The following is an 18,132-nucleotide window of genomic DNA, read 5'->3' as shown; positions in this document are numbered from 1 at the left end:
ATGTCTTTTTTTGAAATGTAATTCTTTTTTTTAATGCTCTGAATAAAATGACCCAGAAAAGCAAAGAGAAAACACAAAGTGCAGGTAAATCGAACACTTGGCAGCCTAAGACACGCAATTCTCTAAGGGGCCTTTGGCAAATGTTTCGTTGAAAATCAGTAGTCAGAAGGAAAGTTTCCTTTACCGGACAGTCTTTACTTTATTCTAATGGTAGGGAACTACTTCCTGAATAGTGCCCATGGGTACAAAAAGGGGAAAGAAAGAAAAAAATCGGGAAATTAAGTCTTTGCAGAGCTTGACTGAGACCCACCTGGTTACCCCCCATACCGTGACAGTTAAAAATCCCAACTTTTTCATTCTCCTTGCGAGCCATGTTATCCAGGCATTGATTCGTTTCCACGTTTCTGATCTGTGGGATAGCGGATAACAAGAAGATCAGGAATTAGAGAGAGAAGCAGACACGCGCACACACACCCCAATTTACTCTCCCTGGTACTACTACTTACAGTGAAAACAACCGACCAACCAAATGCACTGCCATGGAGTTGATTCTGACTCATGACAACCCCCTCGGGCCCGGGAGAACTGCCCCTGTGGGTGTCCAGGGCTGTCACTCTGTGCAGGGGGAGGAAGCCTCATCCTGCTCCCTCAGAGGGACTAGTGGTTTCCAACTGCTGACCTTACAGCCCAACGCATAACCACTGTGCTGCCAGGGGTCCGAGTAAGGAGTACAGGCAGGGGCAGAAAGATATCACTGTCTGGTCATCTAAAATATTGTGGCCTAGGTCTTCCTGCTTATATAGGTCTGTGCTCCAAAGGGGGGGCATCCTCTAAATGCGTTCTTCCTTCATTTTCCCAAGCCGAACTTTGAGAATGTGTATTGGATAAATCATTTAAAGCCACTTTCCCACTCTCTGTGGGCACGAACAACAGCCAAGGTAAGGGGCACTGCTGTGGATAACCACTCTGATGATTAACTCTTAGAAAACGTAAGGTGGGTATTTTCTTGTCAAAGAGCTTGGAGCCTAGAGCCTGGCCCAAGTGGTGTGGAGCAATCACTCTTTTGTTAAATATCTATCAACTAGGGAAAAAGAATTGAAATCGGTCATCAGCCATTGGGAGAATACTTTGACAGTGTGCATCTTATGAACCATTGCAGTTAGAAAGACCTACGGAAATGACTGATAAACATTTGCACGCTCTGCACTGGAAAGCCAGAGGGAGATGGGTGAGCAGACATTTGTCATGCCAGAGAGAGAAAAACAGGGTGACCAATTTTGAGTGATGAAGTGCAATCAAGTTAAAACCACAGATAGGCCATTTACTGCTTATAAGAATCAATGCACCATCTGCTGCAGTCTTCCAATATGTGTTCTCAAAAGGGGCTTTGTAATCAGCTGGCTTAACAAATTGAAATAGGTTTCCTTCCTAAGGAACTGGTCAGAGCCTTCCAGACTGACCCATGGAGCTACACTAGGTCACATGAATCAGATTCAGTCCCAGAATAATGCCAGACCCCTAAATCTCAGGAAGGGGGTGGAAAATGATGGTACAGAAAGTGCAGGATACAAAAACAACCCCAGCACTTCCCAAACATTGTTGGGTGTACAATCCACGTCTCCTTCCTCTATCCCCACTGCCATCAAGCCCATTCGGACTCGTGAGGGCCCTAGCTGCTCCCTGGAGTTCTCGAGGACGGTGACGATCTTAGTGCTCCCTCAGAGTGGCTGGTGGGTTTGGCCGGCTGAGCCCAGGCCTGTGAGGAACTGACTGGTTTGATCTGAAAGAGCAGAAGTGTGAGTGGTTAAGAGCACAAGCCCGAAGGCTGGAAGGCTGATATCCTGCCTCTGCCACTCAGTGGCTGTGGTTTTAGCCACGCTGTGTAATACTTGGCTTGTGCCTCAATTTACTCACCTGTCATGGGGGGATACTAGCACTCTTCTCACAGTATTAACCCGAAGAAGAAATGAGTTACGATACATAAAGTTTCGGTGCTATGCATCAGCTAACTCCCCAGAAGTGGGCAGTCTAGTCCTTCTTTATAGTTTGGTCTGAGTCTGGAAGCTCTGCTGAGACCTGTTCACTTTGGGACCCGGCTGCTGTGTGAAACTCCAGCGGCAGAGCTTTCAGCATCACCCAAGCCAGCACAGGGTTGCTATGAGCTGGAGACAAGTCGACTGCACCTGGCAACAGCAACAACCACACACACAAAGTGCTCGACATGCAGACGTGGCCAGTAAACCTTGCAATGTTTACATCTGTCTGGAGAAAAACTGTCGGCCCGTAAACTAAAGAACACTCCTTGTCACGCAGTGACCCTGGAGGGCAGACCCTGTGGGTTTCAAATATTTTTTTAAATCATTATTTGGGGGATTGTACAGCTCTTAGCACAATCCGCCCATCCATCATGTCAAGCACATCTGTACATTTGTTGTCATCATTTTCAAAACATTTTTTCTACTTGAACCTTTGGTAATTTATATATATATATATTTTTTCAGGTCTTACACCAACCACTGTCTCCCTTCACCCATTTTTCTGTTGTCTGTCCCCCTGGGAGGGGGTTATATGCAGATCATTGTGGCGGATTCCTCCCCCCCCCCTTCCCCTCCTGGTATCACTACTCCCATTATTGGTCCTGAGGGGTTTATCTGTCCTGGATTCCCTGTGTTTCCAGCTCTTATCTGTACCAGCGTACATGCTCTGGTCTAGCCGGATTTGTAAGGTAGAATTGGGGTCATGATAGTGGAGGGGAGGAAGTATTAAAGAATTAGAGGAAAGTTGTATATTTCATGGTACTATACTGCACCCTGACTGGCTCACCTATTCCTTCTGACCCTCCTGTAAGGGGATGTCCAATTGTCTACAGATGGACATTGGGTCTCCACCCCATACTCACCCTCATTCACATTTGCTCTGGGACTTTGATACCTGATCCATAGACACATCATGATCACACAGGCTGGTGGGCTTGGTTGCTTTTCAGTTAGATGGCCACTTGTTTATCTTCAAGCCTTTAAGACCCCACATGCTCTATCTTTTAATAGCCCGGCACCATCATCAGCTTTCTTCACCACATTTGCTTATGCACTCATTTTGTTTTCAGCGATTGTGTTGGGAATGTGAGCATTCCCAGCTTACAAGTGTTCTTGCATTGAGGGAGTACTTGAGTAGAGGCCCAATGTCTGTCTGTTACCTTAATACTTAACGTATAAATATATGTACACAGATCTATTTCCCTATTGTTACAAGAGTAGAAAGCCTGTCCTTCTGCAGAGCGGCTGGTGGTTGAGAACTGCTAACCTTGTGGTTAGCAGCCCAACTCATAACTCACTACGCCACTAGGGCTCTTCTAGATCCCCAAAGGAGTCAAATTTAGCTGCTGCCAGATACTCTTACTTAGGTATGCCTCTTACCTTAACCATGCTTCTACCTTCTAATTTCCTTTCTCCTCTAAAATCCTCTAATTTCAGGTTTCCCTGGGCTGCCGAAGCAAGACATGACACTTCTGCCAGTCTCTGGTTAAGGTAGGCCCACGTGAGGGGAGGGAGGGCTGCAACATGAACATCAGATTCATGGCTGCATTGAGATGGGTGTTTGGGAATGACCCCACCCCACAAGTCAGAGCTGAGGAGCTTGGCTGGTGTGGCTTGTTATTAAGGGCATAGACAGCTTAACACCTTCTGCATAACTGATAAGGCAATAAACCCACCGGCCACACAGGATAAAACCTAGCCTCACAAAGGAAGCCAGCTGGCAGGACGCAAGGCACGAGGTAAGCTTGCCTTGGCTCCATCCACAGTGTGTCAGACATGTCTCGCTGTAATGTGCCTAAGCTCTAGCCCAGTCAACAACGCCAAGGCGTTGGCTAGAATTGGGTTAGTTTATAAGAAAAGCAACCCCTAATCATCCTCTATTCTAAAAGCAAGTTCTAGGAGAGACTGTGCTAATTCTTGAATTCTCCCCACAGTACATCACCTCTCCCAGGCTTTTCTTCTGTAGCTTTGTGTTGTGATTTGCCCGAAGGTCTACGGAGCAAATCAGTTTTCCACACCACAATTCATACCCATTTTGTTTCACGTCATTGGTTGCATCCCCACAATGCAACATGGCCTCACCCACTTTGTCCTATGTGCCTCCATTTCTGTTTCTCCTCCTTTCCGAACCCTTTGGAACTTTATCCCCAGGGAAATGCTGCCATTTTGATCTCATGTGATCGGCTGTTTTAAGGTGTGTTTACCTCACTCGTGTTACCATTCCTCTTGTAGACCCACAGTTCTGGTGAAAATTGAGCTATGGGAATGACAGTTCCAGACCTCAAAGGTGACCACGTCCATAGTTCAATTTTCACCAGAACTGTGGGTCTGTAAGAGGAACGGTAACAGAGTGAGACGCGGCTGAGTCACTCACCCTCAGAAGTGTGAGTGAGAATCCTCAGGTGCCAGAAGCTCAGCCCATACGCCTCACATGTTAAAAGAGTGGAATATTATGGCACAAGTAATAGTTCCTTGTGACCTTCCTACAAAGCACCATGAATCGTGTTAAGGAATTATAAGCGTTAATAAGTAAAGTTCAAGTTTCATGTAAATTGCTGAATTCTAAAAGACAAAGCTAAACGCATCAAAAGACACGAATAGGCCAGCATTCCTTCCAATCTTCCTGCCAAAACAGATATAAGCCCCTCACTCACCCCTATTTGTATGGGATCAAACTGGTAACAGCGACGCGAAAGATTAGACAGGCGGTTTTAGGAAAAATTAAACATCCCCACCCCCAATATGTAAGTCCTGAAAACACAATGAATACTCTTTCAGGTCAGTTCTTTACAAGTTGCCATCACAAGGGAGCTCCTCAAGAAGCCCTGGGGGCAGTGTGGACGAAGTGCCTACCCACAAGGGTGGTGGCTCAGACCGCCTCACGCGCCATGGAAGTGACTTGAGGCTGTCTGCCCCTGTCAAGATTGATCATCTTGGAAACCCGAAGCTGCAATTCTACTTGGTTCAACAGGGTTTCTAGGTATCAAAACCCACCGAGGGAAGTGGGGCTGCAAGGTGAGTAACAACAGTGCAACATTAGCGCTTGCAGGACAAGGTCTCTTCTGAAGGAGTTAGCAGTATAAGTAGAAAGTCTACCAAAGACACTGTTATGTTGTAGTAAGAGTTTAACTATGATGGTTAGGACGGTGCTAGGGCAGCCCTGTTTGAAAAACCTAACACAATTAAAAGTTAAATAAATTTCAAGCTAGGAAGTAGGCTGTGAACTAATGAGAACTTGACCAACCTTAAGGTTATGTAATTTTAGTATAAAAGGGATTTTCTTATTGAAGTTTAACTTTTAGTATCTCTGATTGAGAAAAGAGAAAAGAAGAAGTACATAAGATGTAGATCTGTATTCTTACCTCTCCCAAAGAGAAATAGTGGCGTGGTATTTGAGAGTCAGGATAAATATTCTCTAGGTACCAGGAGAAAGGTTTGCATTGCAGTTTGTGTCTCAGCCCCAGCCTTGAGGCTATGTCTCCATAGTCGACCTTGGTAACACCTGTTGAAAGAAAGCAACGACCTCGAATTACTAGTGCTCCATGTGGAAACACAATTCAACTCATATACTTCATCTAATAAGCCCCACAAACGGGGAATGTGGAATCATGCTGTACTCATATACCATGAATCTACCTCCCAAAGTATAAAACTTTTCAAAGAAAAATCAGCAGCCTATGAGAATGAAACAGATGCTAATAAGATTACACTCAGGGACAAATGGGCTCAGAACACTTCACATCTATTAAGGCTACAAAACAAAACTCTAGATCTCTTTTGTCCAAACGACACAGGCATTCCAGAAGTTACGAGTGGGGCTTCTCTCATTCAACGGCAGTCTAAAATAGTGCTTTTCTGACTCAAGTGTGCACACTGCCCCATTTGTGACAACACAAACACGATGGTAACAAGCTCAAAGATGGCTAAAAGGCACAACAGTTCTCAGAAAACCCTGACCCGGAGAGAAGTCCGTGAGGCAGGTGTGTAGTGGGGATCCGAACTGACTTTTTAACACCTGACATTCCATGAAAACCCTGCAAGCTGAAGGCACGTGGCTCCCCTAGAGCAGGCAGTGGTCATGCTGGGTGACAAAGCCGAGGAGACCAAACATCCATGCAAGGGAGGGAAACGGCTTAAAAACGAACACCCCGAAGCTTACGCAGAATTCAAGTGTAAAATGTTGCCGTTAGATTTACAGGTGTCCTCAAACTATGGTCCGCGGGGCCACATGCGGCCCACCGAGGACATTTACCCTGCCTGCCGGGTGTTTTTGCCCCATTTGTTTTTTTACTTCAAAATAAGATGTGCAGTGTGCATAGGAGTGAACTGACTCCCTGTTTAAAAAGTTTGAGGACCCCTGGATTAAAAAGTGTATATATAAATATGAGTGTAAGATTAATTTATGTAAACTGACCTGGATAGCATGGTATTGTTCCTATTTAATGCACCTTTCACACTGTATGTGATTTCATTTATTCCTTACAACGACCCTCTGGTAAGGGCTTGGCCTCTGCTCAAAGCCTCTTCCACTCCCTTAGAATGCTTTAGATCGAATCATGCTCACCTGGGGAAATTATATAGAAGAAATTCTTGAACTCATCCATCCATACTTCTGCGAGTCGTCGGTTGTTTTTATTGATAATCTGCCCTGTGCCTCCTGGAAATGTGTAAGGGGTAGCTTTCCGAAAGACGTGTCCCACGTGTGAACACGTCACAATTTCCAAAGTCCCTCCACACTGCCATATCTGAAAACCAGGACAGAACAGGTCATCGGAGCTACCCGTGGCTGGAATAGGGGAAAACAACGCAAAGCATGTCGAGCTTCACAGAGTCAAAGACATACAGTCAGCTCCTGCTCTCTCCTCCTTGCCCCAGTCAGCGCTTCCTCAGGGCGCACTTTCTCTAAGTGCTGGTTAAGCACCAATTGAAGGTTAATGTACTGAACAAATAGGGTGAACGCTACAAACAGAGATAAGGTCTAAAATACGACTTTTGTAACTGTAGCCATGACTCTTCATCTCATAACTTCAAATGTAATGAATTGCAACCAGCCCTTGCTAAAAAGAAAACACTGTTCCATAAATATCTGTTTAAACTGTGTGTGTGTGTGTGTGTACAGGTGATAGTAATATATTTATTAGCATGATTTGTGGTCAAACTTTTGACCAGCGATATCCATCCCTATGTTTACCTGCTCCCCTTCCAAACCCGTGTCACATCCTGTGAATTAAACAGAACTTGGGAATCTAAACCAGAGAATCTAAACCAGACCATGAATTATTCAGTGAGATATTCATAGCATGTTTTTGTTGTCTTACTTAGAACAATAAACAGAAAAAAAGAGACAAAACAAAAACACATCCTGGCTGGTTTCACATCTCTCTACGAAATGATTTTCCCAGGTCTTTCCAACTCATATTTGTCTTTGTGAAATGCTGAGAATGTTTACTTTCACACTTCCCGTGATCCTAAAGTGCTAGGGCTGGACAGGTGTCTCCAAGATTATCTAGCGCCCAACCCTTTCTCCTTACGAGGAGTCCAATGATCCCCCGGGAAGGGAGGGAGCTGGCTCATTTTACTGTGCCGACTGGTGCAGGTTCTGTGATGCGAAGCTGCGTGTCAAAGGGTCGATTGTTTACAAAATATGCAGTGTCGTTAGGTGAAACTAATTTAGAGCAACTTCAGAATTCTCTTGCATTAAAAATATATGTAGATCTGGTAAGATAACCAGGCTACTTAAGCAAATAATCAGGTAACGTAACAAGGTTTTGTGCAAGAAGGAACAATTTTCACCCTAGAAGAGCCAAGTACATTACAGTGTAAAATTGTTATTTTTAGCAGCAGTTAAATAGCAAGTAGCATATATAAATTATGCATTATTTATTTGCTTATTGAATTATTCCCTTAAAAAAACAGAAGTGAACAAAAACAGCTAGGAAATCTTTGCAAGTTTATAATGAATTATAGTGAAAACAACTGCTTAAATCGTTTGTAATAAACCCTCAGTCACACCCCTAAAATGCCAATAATTTAAGATGCAAATTATCTGCAAATAATTAGCAATCTCAAATATATGCACAAGCATATATATATAAAACTTTCTCTGCATACTAATTTTTACCTAAAGGAGTAATTCTTGCATTTAAGGCTCTTATAGACGGAAGATTCTTCAGTCGATAAGCATGAACAATCAAAGCATATCTATATTTGAGATAAAGTAGAATAAGTTTTTTAAAGGATCTTACCCTGAAGGAAATTTCTAGGTTCTCTCCTCCCCAAATATCCATTCCAGCATCATATGTTCCAATTTCCTGAAAGTAATCTCTGTCTATTGAAAAAAGACCTCCTGCCATTGTTGGCGTTCTGAAATTCAATCACAATTAGAAACTTAACACTAGTTTGTAACTCTTTGTAACTAGAGAGTAATGAATGTAGTTCTTCCGAACTTTCATAGACCCCAGGACTGTCTGTTTTCATGCCCTGTTGCCTGGAGTGTAGACACGACCTAGACACCCCAGTGGTGCGCATCCCCGAATCAAGTCGCAGCCACGGGTTCTGCCATGCATTCCTCTCTCCCTGCCAGGCCCTGACCTCCCCAGGCGGCTCCTGCCTCTCACGGTGTTCTAGGTCCTCAAGTCCTGGCTGAGCGTCTACCTTGAATTCCTTTATTTGAAGTTGGTTTTCGGGAATCCTCTCCAACTTTGCCAGCACTGGACTTGAGACAGCAGAGCTGAGAAGCCCAGGGTGGAAGGAGAAGGAGAAAGGGAAGATGGATTCTTAAGGAACTCCTACCTATGAAAAGCAGCAGCAGGCCCTTAGTCTCAATTTAAAGGTTCTGAATAGAAGGAAGATTTTATATCTCTCTTGGGGGGAGGGGTGGACATCTGTAAGTGTCCATTCAAGTGTAGAAGAAAAAAATTACAATAGCTGAACCAAAAATTCCTTTTATACTTTGTGTCAATTCTAGTTATTTGTCTTGAAACAAGTTTTTCTAACCTTACCATTCAGTGATGATCACCCAGATGTTATGCACCTGAATTTAAAATTTTACATTCTGGAGCAAAGACCCAGCTTCAAGTGGTATTTTCACATATTAACACTTAAAAGGAATTAATCCCAGGGGTAATTTGATTTAAAATAAATACTATCTTTAATCAAATTAAACCACAAGTCTGATCGAACCTATAATCATGTAGGACCCCAAAACATATCCATGCCATCATTTCTCATGTGTACTAGACATAGATACACGAAAATTTAAATTTTATTAGTTGATCAGAGGGGAGGGAAATCCTTCTGTAAAAAAATACTGAGGTGAAAATGGTTAACTATACATAAGATACACAAGTGCTTCACCTCTCAAAATGTATGTACCGTCCACTTGATATGATTCTTAGGATGGTGACAAGCATCAGTCCATAACACCTTAGAAGACAGCGCTCAACAAACGAATTACCTGACGGGAAGGGTTCGATCCCCTTTCCTCCTGTCCATTTCTCTTTGGGGAACAGGGTACCAGCGAAAGTTGAGCTTCCAGTTGAATCCGCCGTACGTCATGTCAGAACCTGCCATGTACTCAAATGTGTCGTCGCTGATCACGTCAATGATGGGGCACACGACTGTCCTCCTACAATCACGGGAGCAACGGAACACGGTTTACTAACAGCTTTCCTGTATGGAGACGGCATCACTAACACTAATCACTAACACCAGAGGTCATCTTTTCACATATCCGCCACATGTAAAAAGGTTTAAATAGCTCTGCACTTTTCAAAGTTAGCATGGCAGGTAATTTTTTTAAATAACCAACTCTTGGAGAGTCCTTTTTCCCCCCCGTAAATTCTGGCCATTACAATATTACCGTGCACATATTGATAGACAAAGCATTTCCCTTTTGCTGTACGGATAATCTTCCAGGAGGGAGACTATGGGGCAGGGGCAAGGGCAAGAGGCTTCTGTGGGCTCTTCTTGACTCCGCAGTGTCAGACGGCCATGCACGTGCCTGTCTACAGCCTCTCCACAATGCCGCCGGCTTCAGGTGCTATCTTCTTACTCTTTTCCCATATTATCGCAGGATGTTCCAGTTTCATACTTTCTAATTATTAGAAAGGACACGTCCCCTCATGTTCGTATTTCTTATGAACGACAACAGTCTTAATTGGCACTGTGATTAAAAAAAAAAAAAAATCCGGAAAAGCGAATCCTTTTGGAGAGAAAAGCTGACTCCCGAGCCCTTCCTGAAAAGGCAGTCCCCTGGAAGCTCTATTCCATGGTAAGTATATGATAGCCTCCCACCCAGCTACAGACTAGGAATGGCCACTTAATCCAAGGCCGACTTGGAACGAATGGGAGCCATGAACACGGCGGCAAGGCTGAGCTCAGCGGCTGTGACGTGGAGCTCACGTGCCAAGACAGGCGTGTGTCTGCCTCAAACTCTGACACACGGCATTATGCGGCCTAAGATACCAGGATGCCGCTGGTTTCCAGAGAAGTCACTTGTAATTTCACTGGATAAATGTCACCATCCTTAGTTTGGGAGTTTCCTCAGAGAGGAAGGAAACAAACTAGGATCCTACGTATGGCTGTAAAGAAGCCCCGGCAGTGCTGTAGGGTAGGCGCTGGGCTGCTCCTTGCAAGGTTAGCAGTTCAAAACCTACCGGCCGCTCCAAGGGAGAAAGAGGAGGCAGTCTGCCCCTGTAAAGATTTCCAATCTCAGAGACCCTCTGTGGGGTCACTTTGGTCAGAACGGACTCAATGGCAGTAGGTGGGTATGGCTAAGGAGCCCTGGTAGCAGTGGTTAAAGTGTTTGGCTACCAACCCAAAGTTCAGTGGTTTGAACCCATCCGATGGTCCCTGAGAAAAAAGATGTGGCAATCTGATTCTTTACAGACTTAAAAAGCCTTCAAACCACGATGGGATTTTTCTACTCGGTCCTATAGAGAGATGCTAGGAGTCAGAATCAACTCCCTGGTAATGGATTTTGTATGAATGGTTTGATGTCCCGATTTCGTTTGCCTGATATTAATTAATTACAGTAAACATTTCCTCATTTTTTGGAAGCATTATTTTACATTTCTGCTTAACATTCCATTTTATGAATGTCACAGATTCTATAAGCACCACTGTTTATATAAGCATTACAGTAAATATCCTTATGCATACATCTTTGTACTGGATCATTTCCTTAGAAGAGATACTATCTCAAGAGTGAAAAATCTTTGCTCAGGAGGATGATTTAATTGAAGGCTCTCAAAAACCTATCTCCAAATTAGTTGGTTGACCACACTACCTTGATAAGAGAGGCCAATTCACTACTCCTGACTAGCACTTTTTATTCTTAAATCTACAAAGTAACAAATGTTTAAAAAGAAATGCATTTCTGGCTTGGATTAAAAATCTTGATGCAGAACTAACATCTTCTTGAGTGAAAAATATGCCTCAATGGGTTTTATTTCTGCTTTGGATGTTTTTATAATGTCTGAATTTTATAAAAGAAATACTCTACAATCTGCAAAAATAAACCCCAGTTTTCACGGGAAGTTTTTGTGGTTATTAAGAAATGTTAAATATTTCATGTTTATTCACTTTCAGTTTTCACTTTTCCCCTGTGAATTCCAACTATTCACTCGCTTTTCCTCTGATGATTGCGAAGTGAGTCTCATTCGCATGTAGGACTGATAAGAATACATGTTGCGCATGGAAGGCGTTAGCCTTTATGCTTCTCTCTGGAAAGTATTTTCAGTTTACTTTTATGATGAGTTTTGAGGGGCAGAAATGCAAATACTTTTTCACATCTCTCCATTTTAGTGTAATTGCTTCCATGAACTTTAAGCTCACGAGTCTTTCTTAAAGCGGACGTCTGCTCAACAGTCCCTTGCAGGTTAGTCCTCCACTGTCTGTAGCTACATCTTATGCCTGGAGTTTAGTTTTGTGTTATGGTTGTAGCTCTCTTTGTTGGTTATTGCATTGATTGGGACGTCCTGAGTTACACGGTTTGTTTTTAGTGAAGTTTCTTCAGGTATTTTACAAGTGCGATACGGGGCATTCATTCACATGGTAGGGACAGTTGTTGGCGTCCTCTGAGTTATTAATTAGGAAAATATGCTGAGTATTTTCAGTGCCTTTTTAAGATCCTACTGAAGTGATTTTGTGGTTTTCCTTATTTGTCACATTATGATACAATGAAGTTATTTTTGTTACATCTAACACTATTCTTGTACACTTGGTTGAAACACTACTTTATTATTGAAGAATGTTCAAGTAAGACATTGTTGAATTGGGTCTGCCCCGTAGTTCATTTAGGCTCTCTGCAACCATATTTGTGATTCGAATGGTTTCTACCTCCTATCCTTAAACCGGTAAAGCAGAGGCTTTCTAAGGGATACCCACACCTGGGTAGCTTGTAAGTTTAATTTCTAGTTCATCGGCTTCTTTATGAACCTTTCCTAACACTGACCTAGACAGGTTCTCTTTTCCCATCTCTGTTTTCCAGGTCTTTTCTCACTTTCCAAGAAAGGTGCAGGAGCTGATTCTCTACGGGGGTCTCCCTGTTTCCGCAGAGTTGCTCTGGGCACACTCTGAAAGAGAAAGTGTCTCCTCCCCCAGCATGCAGCCTACCACATAAAAGGCTCAAGAGTTTGCGCCTGGGGGTTCCTCAGCTGTGACCCTACAAACCAACGGTGCACACAGCTTCCGTCCCGGCCATTCCAAGTGGCTCCTGGCGGGCAAGGGACTCGATGTGAATGCCGTAGCTTGTGCTTCTTGCTGTGCGCTATTACACCAAGGCCTTTGTCTCGGAAGCAGGTGTCTCGGGGCTTTTGGCAGCAGCCATGCAATCATGGAGTTTCACACAGCAGCCGGGGCCCAGAGTGAACAGGTCTCAGCAGAGCTTCCAGACTCAGCCATGCAATCATCAAGGGTTAGTGGCTAACAGTGCTTGATAAAGGATGAAATAGAGTCCACTCCCTGTCTCCAGATATAGAAATGTAGCAAGATACCAAGCATGCGGGCAGTGTGAAAGGTGTCAGTGAACCAATGAACTGGTAGAACTTCTTGTCTTCTCTCTCTTTTTTTTTTTGACTTATGTTTATTTGAAGTACAGACTGTAATATTATTCCTAACTGGATACTGTTGTAAGAGAATTATACTTCCATTGCCACGGTGAAATCAGGCTCGCTCTTGTGACTAGCCCAGGCCAAAACAACATGCCCGGAAGAGACAAGGTGTGTTATTTCAGAAGACTTCAGCAGGACGGGAAGGCGCTGTGGCGGTGCTGGCGCCGAAGCATTATCCCTCTGAAATCTAAACATGGATGCTACGTTGGTACTAACAGCCTCTAGCTTAAATGGGGATGACAAACAGAAATTTAACTAATATAGGCCCGACAGACTGTAAGCAGTCCCTGCTGAGCGAGGAGCCAACCAGACCCAAGTGGTAGGGAATTCTTTGAAAAGGGTGACGCACCAAGAACCACAACCATAAGCATGACCACCACCCAGTGCTCCCTCTGGGGTAGCTGATACCGTTGAGCTTTCTGGTATCCACTGAGCATCTCAGGACGAAATCGCTTTCTCACCACCCCCTCCTGCCTCTCACGGTGCTGGACTGGAAGCTATCGTCTTAGTGTGGATGTTGATAGAGATGAGATGATGAGGCATGGGGGACACTTGCCTGCGGTGGTGTTAGCTTAGGGCGGGGGTGGTGGGTGGGGGGCAAGCCAAGTGTTTTATCCTAGCTTCTTGGAGTTCACTGTTTATCTGTCTATTTCCGGCGAGCAAGGAGACTACTCATGTAGTCCATATGCCAACAGTACGCTTCCCAGTTCAATTCCATTTCACAAGGCAGTTTGCAAACATTCCTTCCAGACCATCGAATGTGGTTTTCTCTCATATTTAGCTTATAGCCCTCTTCACGGGTACTTAAAAGGAAACTCGGGAGAAATTATTTTTGTGTTGACTTTAAAATACTGAATTCTGTTCCCGGACTTTCCTGGATTGAATTGTGTGCCCCACCAAAACACGCCCCAACTTGGTTAGGTCATGATTCGTAGTGTTGTGTGTTTGTGTCCCATATTGTGATCCGATGCTGCCCTCCTCCATTTTACGTGCTGCAAACCCCGACTGCTGGGTGTGAATGAGGCAGGATTAGGCTACATTAATGAACACTGGGCCGTGAGCTACGTTAAGGAGGCAGGACGGGTTAGGTTTAGTTGCACCACCCTTATTTAAGTCATATTCTTGCTTGAGTTACACCTTTTACCTTACAAGAGATAAGAGAGAAGTGAGCAGAGAACACAGCTCAGTACCACCACAAAAGAAGAGCTGGGGGCACAGCATGTCCCTTGGACCTGGGGTCCTTGTGTTGAGAACTTCCTAGTTAGGGTGAGAAATGATGCAAAGCGATGGGGACTTTCCAAGGAATGCCGGATCTACAACTGTTGGAAGGACACAAGGACCTTCCTCCAGCACCAACAGAGAGAACTGTGCCTGAGAACCGGCGCCCTGCCGTCAGATTTCTAGCCTTCGACCTTGTGAAAAACAAACGTCCACTTGTTAACGTTGTCCACTGGCAGTTCTTCTCTTATAAGCAGCAGCACTAGACAACTAAGACACTTACCACTTGGTTAGGAAAAACGTGCCGAAAGCAAATGTACCTGTCATGCTTGATCCTGGCGAGGAGGGGCTCCAGCCACCCCACTGTGCACTCACAGTGAGCGTCTAAGAAGGTGATCACTTGTCCTTTAGACACAGCCGCTCCTTTTAACCGGGCTCGGATCAATCCAGAACGCTGCTCCATTCGAATGACATGAACTGGTACTTTTAATTTTTTCACGTAGCTCTCTAGGGGTCTCTTCAAAAAGTCTTAAAAAGTAACAAACAAGCAAACAATAACACGAAACACAAAAGCAAAGCCTTGAGACTGTGGCCTGGGGCTACCCAGACCTAGAGCACTTTCAGTTTGCATTAGTCACCTAACGCACCTCCAGAAACACTTTCAGTGAGGTTGTCCAACTTCCAAACTTATTCCTCTGCCAAGAAGCTTTCATGTTTCTGAGAGTGTGCCCTAAGAGCTGCCTCCACTCACCTTGTAAGCGGCTGAGACTCAGGCAAGAATAGGCACATGACCACATTTCTCTGAGTAACACTGTCTGGCTCAGTTCTTTTTTTTTATAATATAGAATGCTCAGGAACAAGAAGAAAGTAGTGAAACAGATTAAGTCAGATCTCAACAGTTAGCAAGAGCTGGTCACGTCACAGCTGTTGGGATTCTGAGAATTGTGGAATTTCTTCAAAGGTAGAATTAGTTCTCTTGGGTTTACTACAGCCCTTGACTATATGAAGGGGGTCCGAAAAGTGTGTGGAAATACAGGATTCAAAGAGAATGGATTGTTTTTCCCCCATGCATTTGTGAAGTCCCTTCATAGAATGCTTTTACCAGAAGACAGGAAGTAAAGTCAAACTCAGAAGAGAAATATTAGATAAAGCTCCTTAGCATACAAGTAGGTCTCAGTTATAAAGATTTTAAAAGAAAGTGCAATTGACATAGAAAAAAGTAAGGGGAAGGGGACAGAGAGAAAGAGAGAGAGAGAGAGAGAGAGAGAGAATGAGAATGAATATGGTGTATGCAGTCAATAGCTATTCTGGAGAGTTCAGATAGAAGTTATGCTCCTAAGAACAAGAATATCCTGCCCTAAATTACTGAATGTAAATGACAGAACAAGCTCCACTTTCTCACACAAAAACAAAAGGACTTTTCAAATCAGGTTCCTTCTTGGAATCTATGCCAGAGGAGCTACTGCTGGTGGTGCGTCCTACTGTCTCCTCAGCTGGCCCTATGTGTGGCAGGTATGAAGACGACCTCTCTAGGCAAGGACCCACCATGACAAGGTCCACAGGACCCCAGCAGAGGGAAGGCCAGAGAGCGCAGAGGACATGCATCAGGGACTCCTTAAGTCTTAAAAGCGGGGACCCACAGGTGGGGAGGAGTCAAACAACAGTGAGATGGTTTTTGCTTTTCTGCATTGATCGGTTCAGAATGACGCACTAGTGAAGGGATATGAAAACTGTGGAACGGATGTGCATTTCTGCTTATTCTTGTTCCTAACATTTGGGGCAAAAAAAGCACCTGGAGAAGATCTGGCATAGAGCTCCTCCCTGACGACTACTGTGATTTTTTTTTTAACCAAGTCTTATTAGGTCAAGAAAGATGTAACTTGATCGGAGTGAAAATGCCCCGCAGGTAGGGATACTGCTTTGTGGGTGAGGGCCTCATGAACAGGAGAGTGGACATCTCCCCACACCAGCTGTCTCTTACAGATTTATATAGGTTGGCTAATACAGTTTTGAGTGAGAAAACAGAGAACACTGCCCCTTTCTCATTAGACCATTATTCTGCACAAACTAGTCCACAGACCTCTTAAACATTCAACAGAATTACAGCCAACCAAAAGAAGAAATGAAAAAATAATGCATTCGTCTGAGAGAAAATGCTTCTCCTTGAGGAGTATTTAATTTATCTAATATCAACATGAGAGTAAAAGAAACACAAGTTACTTGCAGGATGGATGTTTGCATATAACACGGCTTAAATGAACTTGAGTTAATTCCCTTAAAGAGCAAACAAATTCGCTGCATGAGGCTTACTCTTCTATTACCAGCAGAAATCTCTTCTTTAAGTGCGACAGTCTCCACGGACAACAGCTGTCACTCATTCTGAAAATTACAGGGTCTAGTTCTCTTGTGTGATTAGGAATGTTACCTTTAATTAGACTTTTTGTTTTGTTTGCTTTGAGTAAGGTAGATCTAAATTGCTTCCTTCAGTTGGCACAGTGATAAGATGTACCCGATCTTGGCAAAGTGGTAAGATCTCCGTTGTTACTGACGCGTCAATTACTCCTTACAATGTAAGATCTTAGATGCGGCATTTCAACCCTCTTCACCACAGATATTTGCGTGGTCACAGGCAGAAGGAGGTAAAAGACGTGACGAAACTGTCCTAACAGAGCAGAGAGAGAGGAGGGGAGAAAGGTGAAGGCGCGAGTGAAGGAAACGAAAAGGATCAGGGTTGATCAAGGCAGGAAGGGAAGAAAGTGCTGGAGAAGGACTCTCTGTGGCCAGCTCCAGAAGTCCCGCAAGTGAGCGAAAGGTCATGGGGAGAAAGCACGGCACTGCAAGCCTTAGATGGATGATGTGTCATGGGGTGGGGGTGGGGAGGTAAATGCTGGTCACCTCCAAGGTTAACTGGTATCTTTAAGGAGAAGCATTTTCTACACAACTTTGCAACGTACTTGTAATTCATATATCATTCCCCAGAAGCATGCTTGATAAAATCACTTGGGAGGAGCTACACTTGTGAAAAACAGAATTAAACAAACAAAAAGAAAAGACTACGAGGTGAGTGATGTTACAGACCACACCTTTTCACAAGTTCCTTCCTAATTCTTGTAGGTCCCTACGTTTAGATCATTTCAGAATCGTCACCCCTCACTCCCTCAAACACAGCGATGAGTGGATGCTGACTGACAGCAACCTTGCGGGAAAAGGCAGAACTAACTATCTCTGGGCATGTTAGAGACTGTAAGTCCCTAAGGAAGCAGAAAGCTCAGTCTTTCTCCTGAGAAGCAGCTGGTGGTTTCGAACCATTGACTTTGCAGTCAGTAGCCCAATGTATAACCACTGTATCACCAGGGCTCTTCTTCTGAAACGGAAATGTTGACAACACAAGAATCTGGGGAACCAACGCTTGCCTGGCTGAGGGCCCATTTCACTGCCCGAGACTTCTGACTATCTACAGAACAGATGTCTCCGTTCGTTGCTCCAAGTAGGATCCAGCCCCTCACCATTAACTCAGGGAGGGCTGAGGCGTCCCCGAGAGAACATTCTAATAAAATGACGCAGGGCTTTTTTTTTCACTGTTCTGCATAAATATTTCATTCTATAGACCCTTATTTCCCTTTAAAAGCAAGAGTAAGAAGCGATATAAAATTAAATGCTAATTAAAGCAATGTCTTACAGGGTGTGATTCTTTTGCATACGTGAATGAGTCTTAATGCCATAAATATTTTTAGAACCTGTATAAAAGTATGAAATTAAAAATA

The 18,132-nt window shown here is 43.9% G+C and overlaps 1 protein-coding gene across 1 annotated transcript in view; it reads right to left on the bottom strand.

Annotated features, from left to right (window-relative positions):
• GALNT1 (polypeptide N-acetylgalactosaminyltransferase 1) overlaps positions 1–18,132 on the bottom strand; it is a 39,342-nt gene that overhangs the window by 6,425 nt on the left and 14,785 nt on the right. The window contains exons 4-9 of the mRNA XM_004702957.2: positions 14,689–14,896; positions 9,493–9,663; positions 8,282–8,399; positions 6,601–6,781; positions 5,399–5,538; positions 311–409 (exon numbers count right to left, since the gene is read on the bottom strand). Coding sequence (XP_004703014.1) covers positions 311–409; positions 5,399–5,538; positions 6,601–6,781; positions 8,282–8,399; positions 9,493–9,663; positions 14,689–14,896 — 917 coding nt within the window. The remainder of the gene's footprint in view (positions 1–310; positions 410–5,398; positions 5,539–6,600; positions 6,782–8,281; positions 8,400–9,492; positions 9,664–14,688; positions 14,897–18,132) is intronic.

Source organism: Echinops telfairi, unplaced genomic scaffold (assembly GCF_000313985.2).
Source record: "Echinops telfairi isolate 266 unplaced genomic scaffold, ASM31398v2 ScPeMD7_7400;HRSCAF=8409, whole genome shotgun sequence".
Taxonomy (NCBI): Eukaryota; Metazoa; Chordata; class Mammalia; order Afrosoricida; family Tenrecidae; genus Echinops; species Echinops telfairi.
This window is presented reverse-complemented; position numbering and strand designations above follow the sequence as displayed.